We start from the raw sequence: 27,915 nt of genomic DNA on the forward strand, positions 1-27,915 counted from the left end.
AAAGGTGTGTCTCCACTTTCAACCAAGCTGCAAGCAGCTGACCCGATCAGATGCTGAGGACGGGGTACTTGGCAAAGACATCAGAGGACACACTCAGCCAGGGGTCCAGCCAGCGTGGTCAGTGTAGTATCAACTCTCAACTCACAGAACAGTATATGCGAACATAGCTAGGACATTTTCAACTACAGCTTCTCCTCTTTCAAGGGCCACATTCCATTCTGTTTCATCCCATACACCCCACCCTGTGGGTGACCAACCACAAGGAAATAGAGCCCAGTCTCAGAAGCAAAGTAGCAATGCACTGGCTTCACTCATCTGTGGTGCCATCGATGATGTGCTCGAAGGAGAACGGAGAAAATTTGTTCCCAGCTCCCATGTAGAATTTGTTCTGGAACTCCACCCTGGGAAGGAGAAGAGGAGGGCATTGGTGTTGCCCACAAGCAGGACCTACGGCCAGCTGAGAGGCCGAAACATGGCACCCACAGGAAAAGGGAGGACACAAGAGGCAGTGGCCTCTAAGCCAGGAACATAGGCTCCTTCTGGAGCCAGTGGTGAGACATGGGCAGCCCAGGGAGCGACCCGGCATGTATTCCGCTTTGACTTTCCATCAGTCAGCCTGGAAATGCTTCTTGTGAGGCCAGTCGGCAGGATCTTGCCTGCCCGCCAAACTGCTTCTAGCAGCTTTGAGAGCTGGGATAACTGCCTGCTGGCCGCTCACGCTGGTGGGAGATGGATGCCTCCCTCTCCCTGCACAACGACAAACAACTGCACCCCAGTTTGCCTGGGCAGCATTTGTGGTGGGATGCTACATCATGGAAAAGGCCACAGCTTGGGTGCTCAGGCAGGATGCCAAGTTATGGTGGTGCTGAGGGGTGATTTGTTACCTCGGTCTTGCTTTACATATTAGCCTGACAGTGCATCCGCACTGCTGCCCTTGCTTGGACTGATGCCTGGTTAAGGCAGACACGAGCTAACTTAAAACTGGTTTGCCACAAAGCCAAAACAACCTGGAGCTCAACCTGGGCAAACAGCACAAGGGCTCACTCAGGTTTTCAGCAGGTTTTTGGAGCCACAGCTGAACTGTTGCTGCAGGAGGTAGTCTCCAGATGGCTTGTTTGATGGTAACCCTGTGTGGGATACACCACCAGTGGTGTGGCTGTGCCTTCAGGCCTTACCATGCAGGTCAAAGTGGCCTCGGCAGCTCTGCATGTTTACCAGGGCAGAGCTGCAGGTTGCCATTTGCCACATGTGCTCACAGCCCCCACAGGCTCAGGAGGACAAGCAGCTTGCTCCAGGGAGCAGCTCAGAGATGGAGCAGGGAGCTTTGACCTCCCTTTGGAGGAGTCTCCCTCACTTCATTTGCCTAGAGAGACTGATGTCCTAGCACATAGGTACTAGCACAACATGTCTAAGGCCAGCTGGCTGTTGTCATCTGTTTCCACAGCCTGACCCTTCCCCAAAGACCTCTTTGGGAAAAGCTCCTAAAGACCATGCCACCTACCAGTGCAGACGCAAGGCATGCAGAAAGGCTGAGAGCCCCTCCATGACAAGCAGGATGGCTACCGTCAGCACTGCGAAGGCTGCGAAGATGATGAAGATGAGGATGAGGCCTGCCCAGCTGCTGTTGTTCAACCCGTTGCGCATCACCATGGTCCAGAGAACCTCTGACAGTTCTGCAAAGGAAATAAAGGGAAAACAGTGCTGAGCAACAGCTGTGGACAGACAGAGCACAGTCTGGCAGCTCACCCATTTTTCCCAGTTAGATGAGTTGACCTAGGATAAAATGTACATGACAGTAATCAGGTACATGACAGTAAAACGTATATGACAGTAATCACGTATGGCCACTCTGCCCCTTCTTGATGACTGGGGAAGGAAAGTGGATGCAGATTGTTTTCCATTGCCCATCTTCACTGTGTCAGAAGCTGACAGTGCTGTTTTGCCTTGGCTTTGCACCACAAGTCCATGCAAGCACACCACCAAGACTGCTGTTACTCTGGCATGATGCAATCACCAGTTTAATTCGCACCTCTTTAACATGGCAGATAGGCAGTATGTGGAGCCTTCTAGGACTGCCTGCTGCTAAATCCCACTGAACGTGATCAATCAACATAGTCAATACATCTGTAGATTAGGTTACAAGCTCTGCTGTTTGATGCTAAGACCCACAGGAGATATGTAATTCCCATTAGTAAGTTATAATTAAATAAATGATAATTTCTATATAAATTTATATATTATTAATAAATTATATATATTTGTAATTCTCTAAACTACTACTCTTACGGTGTGACAGAGAAGCTGTGGTGGGAAAAAGAAAAAAAAAAAAAAAAGAACAACTGGTTGGTCCCACCCAAGGTACAAGGCAGGCTGTATTAGTGTTTAGGTTGCTTGCATGCTCTGAAAGGTTTTTTTTTTCCTGCACAGGTTTATATCAACATTCACCACACTGGTATATCTCCATACATAACAATAACATACTCCTAACTTACTACCCCAGTCATACAGGAGAGATTCAGGACTGAGCAATTTTCCTCTTGTGATACAGGAAAAGCAAGGACTTAGCTCTTCTACATCCAGATGCTCCAGCCACCAGTTCAGCCAGGCATTGGTCCTTGAGCCATATTCAGATCTAATGACCTGTTACTTTAGGTGACAACAGATGTAAGGGATCCCTTGTAACTACTGCCCTTGAGAAAAATACTCCCGTCAGTTCCAGTTTGTAAGGCTACAAAGGAATACAGTGTTTTTTCCAGGGAGAATTCTGACGGAATACACAAGATGGCCCTTAGCTAAGCTTTTTAGTCGGTTTATTTTATTTAGATACCTGTCCTCCATGTAAAGCTGATGAGCATTAGCTTCTACTCAACACCTACTAAGCTCATTTCTGTGCCAAGGAGTACAGTTCATCTGTGTCAATCCATGGCGTGGCCTGCCTTTCGTTTTCCTATTTTGTGTGCCCAGTTCTTTAGGTCAGGCACAACTCCTGGCCAGAGGCAGTACAGCAATATTAATAAAAAACATTTCAGAAAAATTAGAGTCATTGAAAATCTGAAACATCAGCCTGAGGCAATTTCTAGTATTTGAACATTTGTTTTTATCTTAAATCAAGACAAAAGACATTGAAATGCTGTACATTTCTCATGGAATGTGAGGTTCCACTAAATGTTGCTGGGAAAAATCCCAGTGAAAGTGACAAATTCCAGGATTTCTTGAACAAAAACTTTTTTCTCATTTGCTGAACCAAATAAAAGTAACTGTTTCAAGTCATTTTGACATTCACCTGCACACCCTAAGGCGATAGCAAGTGCCTCTGTGGAAATTAAGCTATGATTCCCATACTGCTTTTACCTCTATGAACTGGACTACCTGTTTGGGCTGCACCTCCCACCATACCACACCCCATGAGGACTATTCCAGAGGGGTGGGAAAGGGGGCCCAGCCAGTAAATGCAGCCAGGAGCTGCCTGCTATACAGCTGCCAGGGGTCACCACTGAAAACTGAAGGTGGACACCACAAAACGCTTGGATTGATCTGACCTGAAGCGAAACATTGTGAGACACAAACATCCACAAAGGCAACTTCGATTTCATGGAGAAATTCGGAACAATAATCAAACACCGGCAGAGGAAGCGACGGGCATGGAGCTGCTGGTGAGGTAAATAACAGGTGGCCAATCACTCACGTGCATGGGCTAAGCTCAGTGCCCAGAGCCGCAAGTAGGACGCTGTGTTGGAGATGCAGCCAAGGCAGTATTCAATGGTATGGATGGCCTGGTGGACAAATATATCTCCAAAATTGAACTGAAACAACATGAAACCGAACATGTTTTATTAGTTCTTAGTTCAGAGCTTCCTGGTTAACAGGGCAACACTCCACCAAAGGCTCTTCATAGTCCTCCCTTTTCCTTGATGTGTCCTGAGCAACACACAGACAGTTCCCAGATAAAAAGACTGCTTTGAAAATTGTCAGTTCTCTATGATCTTCCCATATGTTCTCCCCAGAGAAATACAATTCCCATGAAAAGCAAATGTTCATGAACCAGCTCTTATTCCAGCCTTACGATTTCAATCTGAAACAAGATGGCAATCCAATTGCTACCCGTCTTTGTGATTTCTTGTAGAGGCAGAAATTCTTATATAAAAGAGAGTTTTTCAGACTATCTGCCTATTGGCATATGCATTTTGGGCGATATCACTGAATAAGCATATCTTGTAAGACTGTGAAGATTCCCTGTGTCCAGGAACAGTCAGCCATGTCCTCACTCAATATTGTTGGTACTCCCAACTCTTACAAACACTTCTGTCACTTTAACTGTGTTGTTGCATACTGCAGAAGGCCTTGACAATACCTGCCAAAAGAAGACTTTTCTCCCTAGCCAACACTACAGGCTGTCAACTTTTCAATGCTCCTTTGCAATTTAGAGAAAGGAAACCTCACTGACTCTTGGGGAAGGCTTGACCTTCTCCAGGTGCAATGTGGAAGTGAAACAACTCCCCCGGGGAAAAAAAATCTTCAAGTTTGTAAAAGCCTGAGGTTTGTAAGAACGCCTGCCATCACAAGGTAAAACTAAAGGAAAAATGTAGAGGAATTCTGTGAAAATTCAAAGCTTACTCTGCTTGGAAATACAAACTATTGCAACAGTAAGTCTTGGCATCTTGTTAAAAAGAAGGGCTGGCAACTCTGCAAAAGCCTCTTGCTTGACTTTGTGTCTTCTACTATTGTGTCTGTCCGAATAGTTTTCTGCCCACATCTTCTTACCTCTTCATCATCATCCCCATGTCCTCCATGGCCACCACTGTGGTCTCCCTGGGAAGCTTTCTTGAAGTGATTGGTCTCTGGAACATCTACCTCATTTTCACCTCCAGGGTTTCCTGAGACAGCTTGAGACTGAACCTTTCAGGAACAAAATGTAACATGTCTTTTATGTCACACTACAGGTTGATACCAAAATGAATCTGACCATGGCACAGAACAGCATCAACAATCTCATCGTGGGTAACATACGAAGGACTATATCATGAGCATGAGGACAATTTCAACAATAGTCAGTCACCATGAACCACAGAAACTGAGTAGTCCTGCCAAATGGCTAATAATACTTAAATATTTTCCATACTAGAGCATTTCCCACTCATTCCAACTACTTCGGAGATAGTTTCTAGTCTCACAATGCCCTCTTTATACCCACCATGAGAAGATCCATCACTTTTGAGAAATGAGAAAACTGAGGCACATTAAAGCTGATGAGCTCAATTAGATGGGTGCAAGTCAGAGGAATTAGCACCTAGTGAAAGGGAAATGGAGCCTGAAAGGATCAAGTGACTTGATGAGGGTCACACAGCTCCTGAGATACAGACAGAAATACAATTCGGATCTCTTGATTCACTTTAAATTGACAAAAACCTTATAATAACCCATCTTCTCTCTGTAATTATTCTTTACGGAGCTTTTCTAGAGGCCTGAAAAACCTGATATGAGCCTCACTCCAGAAATGACAGCACAGCATAAGAACAGCTGTACATTATATGCCTATTATATGGCATAACCAAATACGGACCTCACAGCTTCTGTCAAGTTTTGTCCTGTCACTCTTTATAGCTTCCAGCAGGTTTCATGGGCAAGGTCTCGTGATAACATATTGTTTCCTATTGCAGCAGTAATCATTGTCACACTCACTTTGCTTTACCTGAATGTCAGCATAGAGAGCAGATTTTGTTGCAAACATATAAATCTGGGTAAATGTAAGATGTGATCAGACGGCTAACATATGAAAATTAGGAATAGAAATACGGGGGAATAATAGGAGGTGGGGAAAAGCTGTCAGATGTTACTAGCATAAAAGCAGGAGATGGAGTCAGTCATGTCAAGTTTTCATCCAAATCCCAGAAGAATGACAAAATAAGAAATTACAGCACAGAGGCAGGCCTGCAAAGGTCTCCCAGGGATCTGGCTTTCAGTTATAGGTCAGAAGTGACTGTGTTGGAAAAGGTCATGCAACACAACCAGCATCTCTTTCTTCAAATGGAAACATCTGTGCCCTATAAAAGGTACTCCAGGCACTAACTCCAACTATAAAGAGAAGTAAATCCTGACAGACAAGTAAAGTCGTGTTAGTGTAATGAAGGAGAGAATTAATGAACAACTGGGAAATTGCAGCTGCCGCAGTTACACACTAAAGAGCTGGGCAAACCACAGAGCCCGCAGGAAGGAAGGTTCCATTAATGTGAAGGCAATCATTTAGGGAAGAAAGCATTGTTGGAAAGCAGGCAACAACTTCTAAATCAAGCCTCTCCTCCAAGCAGTGTTGATCTCTCCGAGGGAGGAGCATCACAGGCGCCTCCTTCCTAGAGAGCAGCCAACCAGTGGTTAGTGGTGGTTGTGGGCCAGGAACTAAGTCCTTTGCCCTGTCTTGGCTTTGCCAGCACTTCAGTCTTTCTAAACATTCTCTGGTTTTGGATACAACACTTGAAAGAGATCAGTGTCAGCCTAACTCCTCTCCCAACAAAGAGGGTATGGCCTTCTGAGCAAAGCTCCTGCTTCCCTTTAAGATGGCTCAGCCAAATGTCCATACACGTGCTCTCTTTGCATGTGCCATAAAGCACAGTTTGAAATCACTGGAGAAACTCTGAGATCAGAGAAAAGCAGATTTAGATCTCTGCAAACAGTTTTTGGGGTCTGTCTCCTCAGCTTTGCCTCTGCTCTACTGAACACCTCTTGCCTGATCCACATCCCTTACCATGCGCTGTGCTTTCTGGTGGTTGGCTCGGAGGATGAAAGGTTTAATTAGGAGCATCCAGGGAACAGCAATCAGAGCAAATATGACCAAGAAACTCTGCACTTCTTTCTAAAACACAAAACAAGAAGACCGAAAAGTTACTTCCTTTAGCCAACTACACTTATGGTTAGAAACCTGATTCTGTACATTTGTGTGTGTGTGTGTGTGTGGTGGTGTTTGTTTTGTTTTGGGTTTGTTTGTTTGTTTTGTACAACAGATAAACGCTCTGTACTGGTTGAGTATCCTCTGCTTGTAAGGACATGAAAATAAGCGTATGCTGCTTAACACTCCAGAAAGCACTGCCAGCTAGAGATGGCTGGAGACTCTGAGATGAAAGGCTTTCATGTTGGAAAGGGCTGATTAGCCAAAACCCAGTGTTACTGTCTTGAACCTGTATCTCCATTGTTCCAAGTGAATGTCCTAACTGCTGGGTGAGCCAGTCAGTCTGCCTGGCTTTGGTCAAAGCAGAAATGCTACAATAAGAGCCAAGTCATTCATGTCTTCCCCTGGAAAGCAGGGAATCCAGGATTTGCTCTACACTTGCAATTCCAGAAGGGAACTGAATCCCCATAGTTTAGGTTTGATAACACAATATAAGGTGTTCTTGTTGCAGTATGCCACCCCTCTTTCTGTCCTAACATGACTGTGCTTTAAGAAAAACAAACAAACAAAACCCCAAGGTACAACTTTTGCATTTTTCTAAAGCTGACACAGATCTCTGATCACCTTATGGTTGGTCTCATACGATCTTTGCATTCAGACTACTCAGCTGGATAGCACAGACAGTTGCTGGTTGAGTAAGGTGACAGGAATATGAGAAAAAAAATTACCATCTTGGAAAGGCTTTGGGATGCTATAGAGCAAAACATGAATCTAGTGAGTTTTTGAAGGCTGGGAAAACTGTGTTTTCCAAAACTCCCCTGCAGCCTTAATGCAGTTACTTGGAACTGCTTGGGGCTCTCTACTACCCCTGAACCACCAGCAGCCCTAAAACCGAGCTCACATTGAAGTGCCAGACTGTGCAACTGTATAGATTGTAGACGCATACATGTGGCTGGAGGCAGTATTTGCTTGCAGATTCTTCATTGATGCTGCTGACATAAAATCAAGCAAGAAAAACATAATCCATGTTCTGAGTAAATAAATAGAGACGACTTTAAAAGATATTTTCTCTTAGAGGAAATTTTTTAGCTTTTTTAAATTTTTTTTTTTTAAAGTCAACTCCCCAAAGGAAATATTTCAGACAAAAAGCTGCCAGAAGATCCTCTAGCTACTTCTGGTTTTTAGCTGAAAATTGTTTCCAAGTTTTCCAAAGAAGAAAGAAGAAATTATCAAGGAAAGGAGAGGCATGCTTTGTCTCTAGCACGCTAGCATCGTGCCAAGACTTCAGGATAGCACATCTGCAATACCCAGCTTTGCATCTCTAATCACCCCTCTTCATTTTTTTCCCCAAAAGTATCTTAAATTGCATCATCATTCTTGTAAAGATGATGCTAAGGATGAGGTTTCCTCCGCATCACTGATTGATAGCTTCTTTGCCCTACCTGCCAACACAAATACCAGAAGAACAAAATTCTCTTATGTGACTGGCACTTGTGATTGAGCTTCTGAGCCTGTTCCCCATATTTATGCCCACCGTCCACAACACCCACTGTGAATCCAAAACCAGCTACAGTGGATTTGAGCTGCTTGATCCATACCTGATGCAGATACAATGAAGCATTTGAAGTGTCACTGTAATTGAACAGAAACATATTGATGAAGTGGATGAGGATGCTTGGTGCACTCTGGGATGAGTGGACATCAAAATGACACCATTTGAAAATAATCATGAAGACCAGGTAACCAAAAAGAGAGATAATAAAAATCATCTCTGGAATGAACTGAAGGACAATGTTTATGTATTTCTTGAAGTAGCTGGAAAGAAACAGGAAAGATAACTACAATTAATACACTAGGTATTAACATAAAATTGCACCCAAGTATGGTAGTACTGTACACTACTTGGTGTTTGCAAAATAATATAAGAAACATACAAATATCACTAGCCAAGAAAGAGTTCTGTAATTGCAGTCTTTAACAATGAAAGCCATTATGTAAATACAAAAACTTTGTCATCCTGATTCTCTTCAGGTTTTTGTACATGAACCACCAGTATCTCAGCACCTCAAAAGATTACTACATTGAAATAAAAGCCAATTTTCAGAAATGGCTAATGTACAAAGTTAGGCATTACATGCTAAGGAAGGTCAGAATCGGTTCTGTAGGGGCAGTCGTCCTCTCTGTCATCCGCACACACTTTCTGTACTGTCACTGCACTCCTTGCAGCTTTGAAGAGTCTCTCAAGACAGTAGTTTCAGCCTCTCCACTCTAACACCATTTCTTATTTTGTGTTGCAAAATACAGAGGGAGAGTTATAGAAATGCACACCCACAGATCCTGACCAAAGGCCCACTAATCAGGTGAAACACACACACAGATACTGTGCAAGATTTCTGTGTGCTTTGGATTAGTGCAGAAGAGTTTGTCTTTCAAGACAAAAGCTGTCAATAGTGGGAGGTGCTATATATTTTTAATTTAGTGTACTTCAGCATTTCTGCAGGATCAAGAATATAAGAGAGAAAAAGAAAAAGAAAGCTTATCCAAGAGAATATCTGCAACACAATGGCCATCAATCTGGCCTTCAGACTCAGCACTCTGTACCAACAGCGCTGTGAACCAGTCCGTGTACGGGGCATTTCTACTCGCCTTGGAGAAAAGGCAAAGTTCAAGTAATCGGTCCAAGATACGAGGATTTCTCTGAATGAAGGACACTACAGATGAGGACTTGTGTGCTGCAGCAACGAGCTTGGCAAAACATACTTACATGTGGTTGAAGAGACTGAGTATCACCCCAAAAATCATGTGCACAATCCCTATGACAACTGACATCTTCATTTTGTAGGAGTTCAGGAAAGTCAGCTTGTTTGATGCAATGTTCCAGATCTTTGAGGAAAGAAGCAGAGACAGAAGAAGAAGGTTGTCACGTGTGTGCTCAATAACAGATTTGTGGAAGTTGTTGCTTTGATGCCATCAAATTACTCCTATCAGTTCTAGTAAGGAGATAGCAAGTAACAGAAATATGGATGTTCCTTATAATACTTTTCACTCTGCCAAGCTTCTCATCTAAAAGGTATAAAGTATTACTCTCATTTAACAGAGGAAACAACAGGAACTTAAAATGATGCACTGACTTTGCCTCAGTCCTCCAGAACTGATGTAAAGGATGGCAGCAGAACCTAGACATTTTCAGTGTAATTCCTTGCCCTCAGGCTGAGTCATCTCCTTTAGCAGAGGTGGAAAGACATGGGAAAATCCCTTGTGCTGCCACAGAAATTTGTTCCACCTTCATCAGAGAAGTAACAAGGGCAGAGCATATTCAAACTTTTTGTTTGAACAAAAATCCAGCTCATTCCAGCTCTTTAGTCATGGAAATCAGATTATCTCCTGCCTCTCTGCAGTAGCTTTTCAGTTGTGTTAAGACAGTAACTATATACTTCTTCTCAGTCCTGCCCTTTTTATGCTACAGAGCTCCAGGGTTCCTTCTCTTTTCTTCTAAAACTTCCTAGATTCCCAAAGTCTTCTGACCCCAAAGATGGTAAGTAGATACATGTTTCAGATATTAAGTATAGTATCTGCACAGAAAGAAGGGAAAATGGGATTATTTGGAAGGCAAAACATTAGCTTATGTGACTTTGTTCAAGATGCTTTGCCTCTTCTATGGCTATGGAAGAGCCTGCCTAGCCTCCTCAGTTCAAGGTGACTTTCTCTTCCAAGATATACCCCAGCCGTCCTGCCAGGACTTGCAAAATGCAAAGAGCCTTCCACCCTTCTGGGCAGCTGACATAGATCATTTCCACAGAGAGGGTCACAAGGGGGCTGGTGCTTTCCAGCCCACCCCTTCCCTGCCAGCACTGGTTCAGCTGATTCCTCCCTCCCAGCCCCAGGCCCTGGAGCAAGCAGCAGCCAGGGTGGAAGAGGGGCTAGCCTGGGTTAGCCTAAATTCAGGATGTTTTAGGGCAATGTACAGAAAATTCATCTTCCTCTGTCATGACTTCTTGAGCTGCACTTCTTATGTCCTGGGCAGAGCATTAGAGGCTGGTTTGTGAAAAACTTACTACAAGGTCAACCTCTCTGCAAACCAGGGGAAGCCAGTTTTTATTTGTGTGAGCAACTGAAATGAGAGTGCATCCAGCAGAACAGAGGTTATTTGGCTGATATGAAGACTGAAACAGGAAAGCCTGATGTTGCCAACTGCATTTCAATACGCGATAAAGAGAGAACAACGGCAAGAAAAGGGAAATAGGACACGGAAGAAAATGTGGATCTGTTAACTAATACTGGCATTTACTTCACACTTCAAACGATAAATACACTGCATAGAAATTAGGACTTTGGCCTCAACTGATTCCAGACCTACCTCACAAGTTTAAGTGCTCAAGTAAGGAAACTTGAGTTCAGCAGCCTGGTGACAGAGCAGAGACTGCAGCACAAGACCACTCTCCAGTGAAATCAAAGTTCCTTCCTGCTTACCATTTTGCTGCTGCCTGTGCAAAATTGTCAGCAATGTATATCTGTGATTGCCAAAGAAAAGCATCACGACTACTATCTAAAGAACAGGCAAAGAGCAAGAAGATAAGAGCACGGCTTCAGGAGAGAGTGCAGGGAACTCCTGATGTACCTGATATATAGAAACAGGACTGAAATACAAATTATCTTAGAGCAATTTAATTTAATTACCGGATCTATTCCAAATGGATATGGATTTCCAGAGTAGACTCCGGGGACTGCCGGATCCAACTGCAGCTCCGTATTGTCCTGAAGCACGTCCTTACTAAAAGAAAAAAGGGAATTGACCTTTGCAGCTTAATCTCGCAGCATAAGCCTGCAGTATGTTTATGTGACGTGCTGAGGCCTACCCCATGATATCTGTCACCAGCTCCAGTCTTTCTGTGAACTGTTATCCTGGACGTGCATGTGTGTACGTGTGTGTATAAATGGGTCCTACATAATGGCACTGAATAATTCTCTATGCATCAGTCCCGGACACCTGCAGATTTTTATGCACATCAGATCCTGAACAAACAGGCGTGTTCCCGGGGACTCTGCATTTCCATTTCAATAGTGAGTTTGTCTGTGTGTGTCAGACAAAACCTCTGATTCATTCATGACTGCATCCACAGCAGGGAGTTCTTCCATTCCCCACACAGGCAGTTGCTGTGCCTTTCTTTCAAAGCCCACATGCTCCATTCGGTGTGTTTTCAGTTCTTCCCACATTTAGCTACTTACTTCCAAGTGCTATTTTTAAACATGGGGATGATATGCCATGAAGAGCCAAAGATGTTGAAAGATTTGGAGAAGCAGTCATTGTAGATGAAGCCAGTGTACATGGAGAATATGCCCATGAGCAGGATCAGGTAGCGCCCGCTGAAAAAGGTGTCCCAGATCTGCAGGGGGAGAAGCCAGTGCCAGTGACCAAAGTACCTGCAGTCCCACCAAATGGTGGGCATCAGCCAACAGGAGACACGATCGTACCAATCTATGTATATACCATTATTCATAGTAAACTCCAGGTCCCTTGGGCCCATAGAGGTCTCTGTGTAGAAGCAGACAGAATTACTTGCCAAATCTCTGCCTCACAAGCATCTTCAAAGGAACTGCACTCAGCCTTTGGGAGGCTGGATGCCCCTTTTATGAAATGGGGATGATGAGCCTTTTCCTATGCTGATGGGGTGCACCAGCTCCCTGGTACTCACCTCATTAGTGCTTTTCTGGGCCAGAAGGCTTTCCTCATTAACGACCATCCAGAGGGCAAAGCCCAGCATGACAGCGCCATGGCCACAATCCCCAAACATCACCGCAAACAAGAAGGGGAATGTAATGATAGTGTATGGAGCTGCAGGAAGGAAAAGACAAGAAGCTGAGCTCTTCCTAAACAAAAAGGTGTCAGCAGAGCAGCAGTCCACCCCACCAGACCATTCTTCACAGCTGCTGCCCTTAAAGGACTCCACAATCTCTCCTCTACTCACCTGGCAGTCATATATAATGCAGAACTGGCTTTATCACCAGAAATATTTTCTAATTGTATGACCTGCATCTTCCTTGCAATTTTAGCCTTCATTTCATGTCTCACCATAATGAGCACCAGGTGTAGACAATTGCATTCTGTTTTGCAATGGAGCAATGTATTTGAAGCTTGTTGCCATGTTTCTCAGTCTTCTCAGCCTCAACAACCTGAATTCATCCAATCCTTTCCCATGGCCCCCCATTTTTAGGTTTCTGTTCATTTCTCAGTGGTCTCTTTGAGATTCTCTACCATTGTTTCACACTTTTCTCAGGTCCTTCAGGCCTTTTTTTGCCTCAGCACTATAAGCTCAACTTGTATTTGTCTTATGAGCTTAGGTCTTTTCCTCAGAGCTGCTACCTCACCATTTGTTCCCCATCCTGTGTTTGCGTAGTTCATTATTCTTGTCACAATCAGTCATTGAAGACCAACAGCTGAATTCTTCACCTGAGAAAAGCCATGCCTATCTATCAAACAGTATAAATTTTACCAGAAGAAAATATGATTCAGATTTCTCAATCAGCAATGAGCACATGTTTTAGGATAGTGATGGAGCTCAAAGGCTTTACTTTGGCTCTAGCAAGCCATGTGCAGGTAGTTGAGTGTTTCTCACCTGGGTTCATCTCTCTGTAGTTGCCCACACCGTATGCATCCACGATGTTCTGAAATCCAGCCGTGAACTTGTTGGTCCTGTTGAAGGTGGGTGGTGCCATCTTGGTGTGTACGGCAGTCAGGATAGGGGTCATAGCAGAGCCACTGCGCTCCTGCAAACCCGGTGACAAGGACAGACACAGTCAGGGTGGATAGCAGAGAAGAATCAGTCCCAAAGCACCATGGTCTGTGTCCAAACATGCACAGGCAACAACATGAAAGCTGGGCTCAAGGGTGTTGTATCTCAACTCTTTTTCTAATATCCAGATTTTTCTATTTTCTGTGTGTCCTGCTTTTTGGTGGGATAGGGTTAATTTTCTTTATAGTAGCTGATATAGTGCTGTGTTTTGGAGTTAGTATGAGAATAATGTTGACAACACACTGATGTTTTAGTTGTTGCTATGCAGTCAAAGACTTTTTGGCTCCTTATACTGCCCCACCAATGAGTAGGATCAGAGTGCACAAAAGGTTCAAGGAGACACAACCAGGACAGCTGACCCAACCTGACCAAAGGGATATTCCATACCATATGGGATCATGCCCAGTGTAAAAGCTGGGGAAGAAGAAGAAAGGGGGAGATGGTTGATGTGATGGCATTTGTCTTCCCAAGTCACCATTAGGTGTGATGGAGCCCAGCTTTCCTGGAGATGGCTGAACACCTGCCTGCCCATGGGAAGTGGTGAATGAATTCCTTGTTTCGTTTTGCTTGTGTGTGCGGCTTTTGCTTTACCTATTAAACTGTCTTTATCTCAACCCATGAGTTTTCTCACTTTTGCTCTTCTGATTTTCTCCCCTAACCTACCCAGAGGAGAGTGAGTGAGTGGCTGTGTGGTGCTCAGTTGCCAGCTGGGGCTAAACCATGACACTGTGCTATTGATTTGTTCAGGGAAAGCTGCCAGCACTGCTGACTCTTGTGGGTCGATCACAAACCTGCTAAGATTTAATGCTGACCTTAAACTCCCTGAAGCCAAGTGATCATGTGACAACCTCAACTTTAATTAAAATAGAAAAGGGAGCCCAGCATTATGGTAACAGACGGAAGTCTGAACATATGCTCAACACATAAACAATTCAGTTTGGGTGAGAGCTTCAAGGACCCAAAATGTTCGTCCTCACCATTCCCTGATGGAGAGCTTTTTTTATCCGGCCAGTATCAGCCACTGGGAACCAGATCTCTGCGATGACGCATTGCTGGGTGACATCAATGTTACAGCAATTCAGCATGTGGTAGATGGCCTTGATTTTCTTCACCTTGATCCTCCAGGACCACAAGCTCGCTGCTGCCTCATGCAGCAGTTGCTGGCGGTGGGACTCAGTTTGGGTTATCACCTGTAAGCACAGCACAGGCAGCACTTGAGATAGGAAGGGATAGGTAGCATGGTCTATTCAGCAGTTATTTGGCAGGCGGAATAGTGTTGCAGAAAGGGAGTGATCCATATAAATGTGTGGGCAGTCCTGGAGGCCAGTGTGTGCAGGTCTGGACACAGCAACACTTGACACCAGGTGCACAATGCTGTTCACTAAGGACTCTGCCTGCATGGCCCTGAGCCTCTGTGACTGTAGAGGAGATCATCAGGAGTGACTGCGCTGTGGCATTGTCTCCTTACCCAGTAGCTTACAGACTGGTCACATCTCACCATGCGCCCCTCAACCCGCCATCTCCTGTAGGCATCTCTGTGCCACCAATTTAGGGCACATCACATCCATGAGTGTGCCTGCCCTACTAGAGCTACAGCTCATGGCCCCGGTGGGACCTCCATGCATCCTGTGGTCATCACAGTGCTGCTACCTAAGAGATGGAGATAACATGTTGGGAAGATAACCTGTGTGGCCTACAAGCACTGAAGAAGCCTAGCTGTCCATGATGCTCAGGAGTGAAAGGCAGTTTGGGAGCAGGCTTGCGTGCAGGCTTGTCAGTCACAGGCATCCACAGAGGGGGTGACAACAGGATGTCAACTGCAAGATGGGCCACCTCAGGCAAACAGGGTATCCGTTCCTTCCTGCCTTGAGATATGCTGACTGTCATGTGTGACAATACAAAGATGACAGGCAGGAGTCCCTCCAAAAGGTGTCCTGATACAGTATATGGATATACAAGCTACCAAGCACCCATAGCAACTGAAATCGTAATTTTCAACCATGTGTTAAATGTTGGGGTAAAGAGGTTGCAGACTTGCTCTTCTATAACAGCAGTCTTGGCTTTCCAGTGCTAGTGTGACAAGCACCCCACAATTTCCTTGGTAAAGGAAATCTAATTTAAAGGGACCACTCCTGGGCTGGTGGCTTCATCCCCAGCCAGCTCTGCACAACCAGGTCTCAAAACAAGCTTGGGATCTGGCCACGGCCACAGGGTTTCAGACAGGACAAATACCTGGGAGGTTCCACTTGCAGGGTTCAGATCCCAGTAAAGCCACTGGCACTTACTGTGTTTAAATCCTCGATCCTTGTGTTGACTCCGTCAAGCATTTCTCGGCGCTCGGTGGCAGACTCTGGACAGGGATAGACTGTGGTACGAAATCTAGTCTCAGTAAGACAAAAGTGAGAAATACCATTTATTTGACTGACTTTTTCTTCCTCTGGACTCTTCTCAGATCAAAGGCAGGGATACGAGGCTTTATTCTTTACCAAGTAGTATACACTTGTTACATATTACAAAACTGTGCCTGGTCTCCCAGAAAGGTCCAAAAAGGCACATTTATTAATATCTCTTCATGAGAAAAAGGATCCCTTCGCCTGTTCTAGCTAAAAAAACCCAAACCAAACCAAACAAAAAAACCACTACAAGGTACATCATACTGTACAATGGTCAGCACTAATATGCAGGCACCTCCCTTGTGCCCACAAGCTGCTCGAATTGCTAAGAGTCACCAAAAAAAAAACCTCACCACCACCCTGGCAAAGGCATCCCCGATAGCACGGTAGCCAACAGATGGCCCTCTTGCACTGAGGCTGGAAAAATACCACGTCCCTGTCCCTGCACTACCCTCTCGCAGGCACTGGGGGAGGGCATCAGCTAAGCTACTGCTGCACAGCAAACAGCCTTCGTGCTGCAGGCTGTGTAAGTAAATAACCCTGAGGGGGTGGAAAAATCCCCCAAACCCACGAAAACCATCCACGAGTGTATTTCCAGGATAAAAAGAAAAAGGAGGATGACCACACAGCCAGCTCTTGGCTTCTGGTCCGTCCGTTTGGCTAGATAGCTTGGGAGTGAGGGAAGGATGAAACAACTGAGGGTGTTATCTGTTATGTCCACTTAGATGTGGCCATGCCAATATAAATGCTTTAATAAACTTACCCCCAAGGCTGTATTTGTGAGATTCAGCTGGTTTGTTCAGTGTGGTATAATAAGGACTAATGTGGGCTTCTAATATGTAAGTGAAGGTCTTATGTCTATGCAGGTGTTGCATAATGCTTCATCTATAGCACGCAACATGACCTTTTCCATCACGGCTGCCAGTTCATATTAGTGTAAAGCTGCTTACACTAGTACAGCACACTGCGGTGTTGTAAAGCCACTATATGAACCCAATACCACCCGTTAGAAATAAATGAGTTGCGTGTCTCTCTGAAAAGTGCACAGCTACCTGTCCTGCCTGCAAAACAGGTCCCAGTGTATACTTCACGCATGAAGAGCAGGCACAAGGAGTTCCCACTGGGACCTTGCAGGTCACAAGGTGCAATGCTGCAAGGCTCTGCACCTATGAGCTTTGACTGAGCTGAGGTGCTGCAGCAACTAAAATCAGCAGAGATCTCTCCATTTTTTTCCTACTGGGTTTGTTCAGTACTGTCTAGCGCTTGTGCCAGCCCTGCCACTTCAAAGGCATTATAAATGTCATCCTCCAATATTGCCCCAACAGGTCTGCAGGAAGAGATCACTCCTCTTTATGGAATGGAGATCTTCTGCCCACCTAAGGCAATAAGATTCTACCATCCTGCCGTGGAGTTATGCTGAGTTAGGGTTGCTGAAGGGCTGCCTTTCTGCACGTGAGATGAATTAAAAGAAGATGTAACAGGGTCATAGGGGCCTATCCCTGTTTAAGAGACAAAAACTTGCATGCTCTGTATACGGATAAGCATCATGTTCTGGCTTTGTCTGAGCACAGAACATATCACCACCTGCTCTCCAAAATCAGTTCCACCACACACACAAGTGAGGACAGTTGCAAATTGAAAAAAACACAGAGTGGTTTCCTAGAGATCAGCCCAGAGCTGTGTGTAATGACAGCACGTGCTCTTCAGCTAAACTTCCCTTTCCAGAATTGAATCGCTCCTCGCTCAACACCTGATATTCATTTCCAAAGGCTATTCACCCTACCTAATTATTTCCATCTTCTTATTCTTCACAACTCTTAGTTCATCTTTAATAAGGATTTTTAATCAAACTTGAAAGCTTATTCCTCCATGCTGTACAGTTCCCCTGTTTCAAATAACGTTATTGCAGCAGTGTTGCTTTGATCTTTTAACAGCCATTTTGCATACTGAGTATCAGCTTTGCCCTCATGGCACAGACGTCTCTTAAAGCTCCAGGAGAATTCAGCAGGGAATCCTTATATTGATAAACCCAGTTTAGTATTCACATTAGCACTGAGGCAGCTGCAAGAAAAGGAGGAAAAGAAAAATTCTTACATTTTCCTCCTCCCTGCTCCCTCTACACCTTTCACTAATAAATTTGTGCATGGACTTAATGCTCATGAAATTGGCAGACTAATGTTACCAATTAGAGTCAAGCTGGGACTACAAGCGTAACCTGAGGCACACTGCTCTGCAAACAAATCTTAGCCTGCCTTGCAGGAGACTGGCTTATACCAATCGCATGATTTTTTGCAGGATATTTACTTGTCATGAATGATGACTTAGTGCTAAGCCAAAATGTCCTGCTGGCGCTGGAATGACACTGCCATCTGCTTTTAGGTATAGTTAACCCTGCCTTGAAGATGGACCAGACCAAAATTTGAGAGAGAGGAAGACAAGACAGAAAGGATGATTTTAAGTGTAGCCTGATTAGCTGGCAATAAACAAAAACCAGTGCACTAGCCCTGCAAAGGACATCCTGTGAATTTATCTTAGGTAAGTATGTTTTACTTCAGTTACAAAGGCTGAGAGAAACCAGTCTAAGTTCCTTTCTATGAACCTACCACCACATCCATGCCACTAGCTCATTGCACATCTTGGCCTACCCTGCAGGGATCTGCTCACACTTCCAGTGCTGCCTGGCCCCCCGCTCCCAGCTGCACCCCACTGCAGAAGGTCATGCCTCCACTTTGGATGATTCTGGGTTCAATAATGAAAATGCTGACAGGCATCGCATTGCCTGTTCTTTTACTCCCACCCCACAAAAAAAGTACTGGGCTTTTGACTGCAGGGAATTTAAAATGCTGCAGGGAAAAAAAAAAAATCCAAACTTAAGTGCCTGCAGCACTCTGGGCAACCCCAGCCAACTCAAAATGTATGGCCTGGCAACTTGCAAGGCCATCAGCACAGGGGCAAATGCAATAGGAAGCATTTACCAGCAGCAACTGCTCATGAGTACAGAAGAAAAGGCTACTGAACAGGCAAAGGAAATGGGAAATAAGCAGGAAATTATAATCCAGAGAGGCTCACTGAAAGCTTAAAGACCACTGGCCGCAGCAGTCTGATCCTGTGCAGATGGCAAAACTCCCTCCATCTCTGAGGTTCACGATCAGAAATCAGTGGCCGAGAGCTGGGACTCTTCCCCTCAGCTGTCCATGCTCTCCTGGTTGCTTCATAGAGAGAGATGCCCACCTCAGGAGGGCTGAATTGCTCTCAGGATGAGCACTGCCCTCCACTGCCTCTAGAAGGCATCTAGGAAGGCCTCATTTCTAATGCAGGAATTGCTGACAAGTCCCCAGGGGTCTGTCACTTCACGGGACCCAAGTCAGTTCTCCCAGCTGGATGAATGGTCTTCCTGCTTTTATTCTGATTAAAGGCAGGATGCAAGGAAAGACCTGCCCTGAGTACACATGTCAGGTAGGAGCAATTGCTCACCCCCTCCCTGCGACCTTCTGCACTCTGCAGGCGCTTGGCTGGCCCCGCTTGGCCTCGGGGTTGTACCTGAAATGGATTTGGTGACAGCAGACAGATCCCCCCGTCTAATCTGATTTACACTGCAACAAAGCCCATCAGTCATCAGTGTTATGAAAGAGTAACAAAATATCCAACCTGAATTATATTTTCAAGATGCTTAGCAGGGTGGAAACAAGTCAGGCTGCATGAAGCTTTCATTTCTCTTCTGGGCTCTGTCTCTGATTACAGATGTTGCCCAAAGGCCTTGGGAAAGGTTTGAATAAACTACATCATCTTTTTTACGTAGAAACGGAGGAAGTCTTGAGAGCAGGTCGGGTATTACCACATTCCCAGTGCCCACTTTAGGGCCCCTGATTTTCAGGGGAAGGATGTTCAGTACTTCTTAAAAAACAGTCCCCTTTAAAATGTGCCAAGTTAAAAACCTTGCAACTGAAGCTCCCAAGATTTCTAAGTCACTTTGGAAAATTTAGGATTTCAATTTCCAAGTGCCAAGGTGATGGACATCTTTCATTATTCGGAGCAGCAGAGCTGAGGGGAGCTCCATGGCAGAGCTGACAACGGGAGAGCTTGAGATCTGATCTCCAGCTCCAAACTCAGCCAGCCTGGGCTGACAGGTAAACATTTCCGTAGGAGGCTGGTTTGCCCAGCAGCCTGCCTTACCCTTCACAAATCTTCTTGATTTTTTGTTTCAGCTGCTCTCCTTGATAGAAGATAATGAACATGTTCTTCTTCACCTCTTCTCTCTGCAATGCAGTTCAAGCAGAATTTAGCACACTTAGAGCAAAGAATCAGGTGCAGAAAATGTGGGGTTTTTTTCATCAGTGTCTCCACCAGATTGGTTTTTTCCCCCCAGCCCCAGTTTTTCAGCAGCAATGTTTTCCCTAGATGCTGTTTCAGGGACCAGGTGCAGGCAGCAGATCTGGCTTATGAGGGAAAGAGCAATGTGGAGCAGAGAGGTCGGGGACAGGGGTTCTGCTGGGGCACAGGGTTCACCCCAGAGGCACCAAGGGGAATCAACACTCCATGGCGTACCCTGGGTGAGGACAGCCACAGCCCGCCTCCCTGGTGGTCCCTGTAACACAGACACCCTGCTGCGGCTCACATCCACCTGGACCAAGCAGGAAAAAGAAGCCACCTCGATAACAGGCAAAAGGGGAAAGCAACATCCAAAAACCTTCTCCCATCCTCAGACTTCCCCACCTTTCTTCTACAGTCTGCCTTCAGACACCCAGCTTTGGTGAGGCAGCCATTGACGCAGCACAGCCAGGGCACCAGTTTGGTTTCTGCAGGTCACAAACACACACAAGGAGCAGCGTGAAACAAAAACACGTGTACTTACCGTCACAGGGTCCTCCAGGGGCATGTCCATTTCAGTGTATCTCAGGTAGATGTTTCCCCTGCAGGCTCGCCACAGCAAACGCTCAAAGAGTAACATCCGTTCCCTCTTTATTACCCCTGCTGTGAATCTGAACAGAGTTAAAAGATAAATAAACAACAAGCCCATTCCAACTCTTTTAGGACCTGTAACACACATGATTTTACAATCTCTTATTTTCTAGCCTGTGATAGCCAGGGCTCTGCTGCTGCTGTAGGCACTTCTAGGGAAGACCTTCTTGCTCAAGCTTCAATCTACTGGCTTCATCCTGTTGTTCTTTCTTTAAAACATTGTAAGTCCTCCCCAGATCAACAGAAAAAAGGAGAAGAGACAATTCTGGCTAGAAATGGAGGAACCGAGAGATGCTTAAAGTCACACAAAAGCAGGCAGCAGTTTTGCAGTGGTGGTTCATCTTTACTGCCTCCTATTTTTCTTTCCCCAGGAAGCACCAGACTGCCCCTTTGAAGGGCACCATGACGTGCTGTTAAACCCACCAAAGAAAGCCATCTGCAGGCATATGCTTTGCTCATACCAGATTTGAACAGGACTTCAGAAATACCAGCATAAGCAGCTAAAAACACCAGTCTGAGAGAACACCATCAGTGAGTTTAACCACACAGAGCTGAGGTAAACACAAGGGTAAGGTAAACACAAAAAAGCTGTTTGAGTCTATACTGGCTGCTGAATTACCATCAGCATTATTCTCAGTGGTGTTTCTGCTCCCCTAACTCTCAACTTTAGTGCCACTTTCTATTGCAGACAAAGTCCAGTGCAAGCAAATCCCATGGCTTTTTGCTGTGTTTAGACAGCCATCCCTGAGGAGCCGGCTGGTAGCCAGCTGCCTGAGTCCAGAAACCACCAGAAAGATGTCATAAGATAACAATTTCCAGTCAATACCTACTAAAAGCTCACTGGAATTGGTGGACTGGAAGTAAAAGTCCATTTGTCCCACTGACCCACAGCCTGACCACAGTTTTGATGAGAACTTCAGAGGACAGTCGCTCTTTCGCCTTCACTAAACAGCTACCCTGAACAGGCTGGTGAAAAACCTCTGCTAAGAAGCTGAAGGAAGTGTAATAGTGTCACAGAGAGGCAGGGCAGGTGGGAAGCCTGGCCACGCTGAGGGCCGTCACCAATACACACCCCAATTTGGCAGCTGCAGCGGCAGGAGCGCTTCTCAGCTCCAGCAGTCCAGAGGTGTCTTCACTGAAGAAATCATCTGGCAGATTGGTTTCTGCCTGGAAAACATTCATTTTAAAAACTATTCAGCATTGCCAGTTTGAAAACTATTTTCACATTTTCCTCCTGACCTTTTTTCCCCCAAAGGTAGCTTTCCACAGAGATTTAGACCAAAGCGGGGCAAAAAAGGTAAACTGTATCTTGGCAACTGAAAAGAACAAAACCCATTTTCAAAGAGACCTGGGAACCAGGTTCTTGAGTCCCATGGACTCATGGAACAATGCAGGCTCCAAAGTGACTGAAGTGCTTCTGCAAATGTACCTTATTGGCTTGTGGTAAAGACTGCTGGGTTTTGATTAAAAATCAATAACAGCAACACATACTGAAGGAAAATGTCAGTATTTTTAGGAACCTTCCATATCTCTATTGGGAGAGTAAAGAGGCCTCTCACCTCGAAGAAGTCCTGGGTTTTCTTCAGCAGATGTTTGAGTTCCATCAGTTCGAGGAAGTTCTGCTTCAGCATTTGCTGGTTACGGTTGGCTTCCACCAGCTCAGCTCCAAGTTTCTCCAGCACTGCCTGTTTAGGGTCCAAACACATCTAAGAAAACTCTGAAGCAGGTCAATGGCCCTTTACCAAGCTGATACCAAATCTCAAAAAATAGATGGTTGGTTTTTTTTTTCAAGGGGGAAATCTAGAAATATTCAATGTACGCATCCATTAACACTGAGTCCATTAACACATCAATGCTGACACCTCATTTTCCATTGCCACAATCCCTACTGGGTGTTTTGCCCTCTTCTAGCATTAGAAACAGAATTCACCTGACCAAAGCCCAGGCAGGTAAGTGGGTGCCTCAGCCTGTCTTAGCAATTCTGTGGTTCCCTGTGGGACATCTCAAGCCCCAGGTGGACTGGCTGTCAGCCTATTGACTACTAAAGGAGCCTACAACAAGACCATCAGCTTAGTTTCATTAGCCATAAGCCAAAAATTAGGTGAGGATGTAGACTCAGGAACACACCAGGGAATCACCTTGCTCATGAATCTGAAGCCCTTGGGGAGCACGACTTTCCTTCCTAGTCACCTACATGTGCAGCATTTAAGAATGACCCAGTCTGTAAACTTAATTTCCAAAAGCAAGCCACAAATATTATTGTCGGGCCACAATATTACTGTATCACAACCATACTCCCACCAGGACAGAAAGCCTTGGGATTTTTCTGCAGTGAAGTCAGTTCTAACAGTTCTGCAGTGAAGTCAGTTCTAACATCAGCTCTCCTGGTTAATCACCAAAAACCTTGTTATTCTCACCTACAGGATGACGAGAAGGGGGTGTTGTGGAAGTTATGTGTTGGATCAGAGCTTTCACAGGAGATGTTAAAAAGACTGGGCTCCTTTAGGAACACGCAACAAGACCAGCCTTAACCTAACTGCTGAGACAGCAACCTGGGGAGCACCTTCCAGGCAGGGAGAGCTGTGCCAGCCTCAGTCACCAGGTCCTTCTTTGCCAGGGAGGGCTGTATCGAGCATGGCACCCAGACACCCCAGTGAACATCCCCTTCCGTCTCTCCTAATCCTGCTTCAAATTCTGTACCTCCAAATCAATCATTTCCCGAGGCAGGGGCGTCTCTGGGTACTTTTCTAGTTTGACTATCTCAACATTGCCTTCCACCTCATTTTCCAGAAAACCTGCAAGGAAAGGACACAGACATCTTTATACAGGGTCATGCCTGCAGCATCATCCCAGTCACCAGCTGCTGCTAAAACTCCTGTCAGGACATCTGACAGGGGGCAGCAATATACAAGTGCCATCATCCCAGTGCATATAAACAGCCATCAAGACCTGAGTGCCTAGCAGCCTTCTTTCTTGGTGAGGATGCTGTTTCTCCCAAATTTGTCATGGCTGCTCCCACCCCCATGCCCTGGACAGCCCTCAGCCCTGCAGCCAGCATGGCACCTCCTTGCTTGGGGCAGCGAGCAAGGCACGCAGCAAGCTCAGGCTTCACTCCTCCACTCTAGCCATGGCAGGTGCTGTCACAGCGGCTCTTGTGGGCACTGGTGTCATGGTGGGGGGAGTGCAGAGCTCACAGGACACACGTCCATGGGACACAAGGTGCCACGAGCTCCGCTGCTTGGGTTTTAAGGCTTTGCCCCCAGGCTGAAGTCTTTGGCCACAGGAAGTGTATGCCAAGGGCTAGTGCATGGGTGTTACAGTCAGGTTATCTGGATTAGCCTCCTGCCCAGCCCCAGATTTATCCTGTGATTTCATATAAGCTAATTCTCCTCCTTCCAGTTCAGTTAACCATTTTCAAAACAGGAGCAACAATTTATTGCCCATATGGGGGAAAGCAGTAATTAGCTGACACATGCAAAACATTTCCAGGGGCTCAGATGAAAACATCACCATTTTGCCACTAATTCTGTTCCACAGTGTGAGAGCACTTAACAAAGAAATAAATCCCACGCCACCAGTTGGCAGGAAGCCGATTGCATTTGACAGGCATTTACTTACGCAGGATCCTCTCCAAGGATTCACACCTTCTCACTTCTTTCACAAACTTTCTCTGGAAGCTGCTCACATTCACATTCAGCTAAAAACAGGAGGGAAAACAAGCCTGAGGCTGGAGGCTGTACGCTGCTGTGCTCTTTTTTAACATCAGCAGAGACCGAACGCCTTTGGTGCAGATGGCCAACACTGCTGCATCTTACAGACTCCTAGAGGCAGGACAATACCATGTGTTTCCTTAGGGCCAAGGACATCGTGGCCTTACCAGGCTCATTTCCACCCAGCCTTCTTGTGGCAGCAGGAGTCAGTCATAGATGGACTGTCATGGAGAGACTCCCCTTTGTTGGGGGTGGAGGGAATCGTCCTAAGGTTGTGCACAGAGTGTGCAGAGCACTGAATAGGGACTCAGGAGCAGGCTGGGTCTCAGCATGGTGACTGGCTTTCAGATCAGCTTTGGGGAAGTCTCGCTCTCTCCATGGGCTTTTTGACCACCCTGCAGGTGGACCTTCCCCAAGCGCTTTGCAGGAAGGACAAGCACAACCCAGGGCGCACCTCCCGCAGCAAAACGTGCTAGCTGGGCCCTTACTCACATCTCTGAACTGGACCAGACCCAGCTCCCCGAGCTCAGCCACGCAGCAGTAGGCAGCCTCCACTTGCAGGAAGAGCTGCATCAGGCTCATCTCCTCACTCCGGAAGACCGAGGACATTTTGCCTGCCCTCCTCTGAGCTGGGGGTCCGTGAGGGCCTTGCTGGCAGAGACAGAAGGTGCTAAGCGCTGTGGAAACATTGGGATCAGTGAGTCAAGATGCTGGAAGCTAACCCACTGCTGCCCATCATGTCCTTCAAAAGGGTTTCTTCACCTCCTAAAAGCCTCCTCAGACCCATATAAGGTTTTACCCCACCAGTATGACAATGGATGCTAAGGTATGTGTGTGACACAGGGAAAAGGAGAGCCACTGGTCCCCTAGGACAGATGATGAGCAAATACCCTGCCTTGTCCTCTGCTGGGCAAAGATGCTTCAGACCCTTTATTTGGGATTTGGATGTTGAGCCTGTGAAGGATTAAATATCTCTTTGTCTTCCACAACACACAGAGGAAAAATCATTCATCTGACCTTGCAGTTAGATGGATGAAAGAGGCCTGACTGGTTTTTATCACTTTCATTGGTTGTGTGAACACCACATTGCAAACACATCTGGAGCATCTTATATGGGGATGGGAAGAAGATAACTATTTTATTTAAATTAAAACAAACTTCAAGATTTAAAAAGCATTTTCTCCTCATAAAGGACTGTTTTCAAAACAAGACAGACAAAATACCATGCATTTCATAAAAGTTCCTTCTGTCCATACGCTTATTATTTACTTTGAGTAACCTGAACTTACAAATTGCCTTTAGTCATTCTTGCACAAAATTTACTGTTTTGCATGCAAAAATACAGTAATTATTTCCCTGAGAAAAACATGCAACCTGATCCACTTCTTGCATGCATTTAATTTTGTAGCAAGCCTACGTTTTATAAATATCGAAACACAATCCCTTTATATCTTCACTTCTACTTGTTGACAGGGATGGGAAGTCAATTGCACTTAACCCTCTATCTCTCCATGAACCTTGTCTTGAAACATTTTTTTTTAATGTGGATTCTAATAATTTTTTTTTATAACATATGAAAGATTTATCTTAAATGTGAGAGAAACACTTTGCAAGACATTAAAGGCTTGTTTAACAGGAGCACCATAGTTGCTTGTTTTTATCTGCTCAATTGTCCTGAGTTTTCCTTGTCTTACTCTCTGTACCCATTCATGACATGATTTAAAATGTTGAAAATATAATATGTGATAACTAGCAGCTTGTTTAAAATAAAACATATGAGCCAGCTCCAGTGAGTTGAGTAAGGATATAATCTTTGAAGTCGGTTGGACATTTTTCAGCAAACTATGTTTTTCACAGAAAAAAAACCCACAGAAAAGCTGCAAGAATCTCCCACAACTCATGCAAGAAAGTAAAAAAACTCCCTAGCTCTGATTTTGAAAAAGTTTAAAATCATCATCAAAATGTCCCACCTTAACTTCTTTAGACTGAGAAGTGTGGAGAGACTGTAATTTAAAGTAGTTTGTATTTCTAAAGCTGCAGTTAACTTCCATAAAAATGTTAAAACCTTAGAATTAAAAGAACAAAACTCAAATGAAATATTTGGAAATATCATAGTTAAACTGCTCAAACCATCCAAAACCAGGGTTATATTCTTACTTAGTAATCAGTTAGTGAAAAAAACCCTGTTGCTCACTTTCATCTTGATTTTGAATGAGAGAAATATGAAAAACAAAACGAGAAACCTCTTTCCAGCCAGGAAACTCTTTCCAGCCCTGCTCCGAGGAAGGCAGAGCATTCGCCTTTCATCTATTCCTGCAGCTACAGAAGGCTTGCCCAAAGGCACCTGCTGCCAGCCATGCCTGTACCAACACCCTCCCACACCCCCAACTTTTTTGCTTTGGCAGAAGAACAGTTAACTGAGAAACCACTCACGCTATCCCCGTTCGCTATTTTCCAGCAGTTCTGCGCTGCATTCGAACGCGCCAGGTTTCGGGCAGGGTAAATCTGGTGCTGTTGCTTTGGAGAAAGTTGTCGCTGGGGTTTACCTCTCAGCCACCGCGCTCCTGTTCGGCAGGCCCTCTCCGCGGGGCAGGGGCGAGCTGCCCCCTCGGCTGGCTGGCGGTCGCGTCAGGCGGTGACAGCGGGGCTGTGCTTTGGCATGGATGGAGGCACCGCGCCGGCGAGCGAAGCGCCCCAGCCAACTCTCCTGTCTCGCACAGGGCACAGCAAACCTTTTCTTTTAAGGTCAGAACTGGTCTGGACCAGAGAAAGGGAAAACCCTTTTTTGTCTCGAAATAAACCCCTGGGTGGTCTGGACCCAGCGCTTGCTGGCTCGGACGCAAACCCTGTCTCAGGTCTGCGACAAGTGCAAGCTGTGTTGCAGCAGCACACGGCTTGTTGAGACTAATAACAGACAGGGCATGCCGGCTCACACCGCCCCTGCCACCCCAAAACGAGCGAGAACCTTTGCAACCTGCTGTATGCGGAGAGCTGTAAACCCATAAAAACTCATTTGCGAGCCCTGGACAGAGGATCAGTCGGCAGGGAGGTGGAAAACTCCTGCGCTGCTTCTCAATGTTTTTTCCTCACCAAGGGCAGTCCGGGAAAGGGCAGGGAAACAATGGGAGATTAATGATTCTCCTGCAGCCGGGACCAGCAGAACTTCACAGCAAAGACAGGGC

General features: G+C 45.5%; 1 protein-coding gene across 3 annotated transcripts; it reads right to left on the reverse strand.

Moving 5' to 3' along the window:
* On the reverse strand, nt 1-27,587 carry ATP6V0A4 (ATPase H+ transporting V0 subunit a4). 3 transcript variants are annotated; one of them, XM_065627026.1, is made up of 21 exons: nt 27,280-27,587; nt 25,226-25,410; nt 24,642-24,720; nt 23,724-23,818; nt 22,583-22,708; nt 22,096-22,190; nt 20,917-21,043; nt 20,238-20,320; nt 15,957-16,050; nt 14,649-14,861; nt 13,495-13,645; nt 12,574-12,713; nt 12,107-12,264; nt 11,558-11,651; nt 9,645-9,763; nt 8,479-8,695; nt 6,740-6,847; nt 4,762-4,896; nt 3,686-3,803; nt 1,502-1,673; nt 1-401 (listed from the first exon to the last, which is right to left on the reverse strand). In XM_065627026.1, exons 2-21 carry the CDS (start codon nt 25,340-25,342, stop codon nt 308-310), a joined length of 2,535 nt encoding a protein of 844 aa, XP_065483098.1. In that variant the 5' UTR covers nt 25,343-25,410; nt 27,280-27,587; the 3' UTR covers nt 1-307. The 3 variants fall into 3 exon arrangements, with proteins under 3 accessions (XP_065483098.1, XP_065483099.1, XP_065483100.1); XM_065627027.1 differs by having other exon boundaries at nt 27,167-27,587; XM_065627028.1 differs by lacking the exons at nt 1-401; nt 3,686-3,803 and having other exon boundaries at nt 1,556-1,673.
* Nucleotides 27,588-27,915: the final 328 nt, after the last annotated feature.

This window comes from Caloenas nicobarica, chromosome 1 (genome assembly GCF_036013445.1).
Source record: "Caloenas nicobarica isolate bCalNic1 chromosome 1, bCalNic1.hap1, whole genome shotgun sequence".
NCBI classification, from domain to species: domain Eukaryota; kingdom Metazoa; phylum Chordata; class Aves; order Columbiformes; family Columbidae; genus Caloenas; species Caloenas nicobarica.

Excerpts from the sequence above, each read along its gene's own strand:
- ATP6V0A4 (XM_065627026.1), bottom strand. The coding sequence starts at position 25,342 with ATGTCCTCGGTCTTCCGGAGTGAGGAGATGAGCCTGATGCAGCTCTTC. Across the intron at positions 13,646-14,648 it reads AAGCTCTCCATCAGGGAATG|GAGCGCAGTGGCTCTGCTAT; the intron begins GTGAGGACGAAC and ends CCGGGTTTGCAG. Across the intron at positions 6,848-8,478 it reads CTTCATTGTATCTGCATCAG|AAAGAAGTGCAGAGTTTCTT; the intron begins GTATGGATCAAG and ends TTTGTGTTTTAG.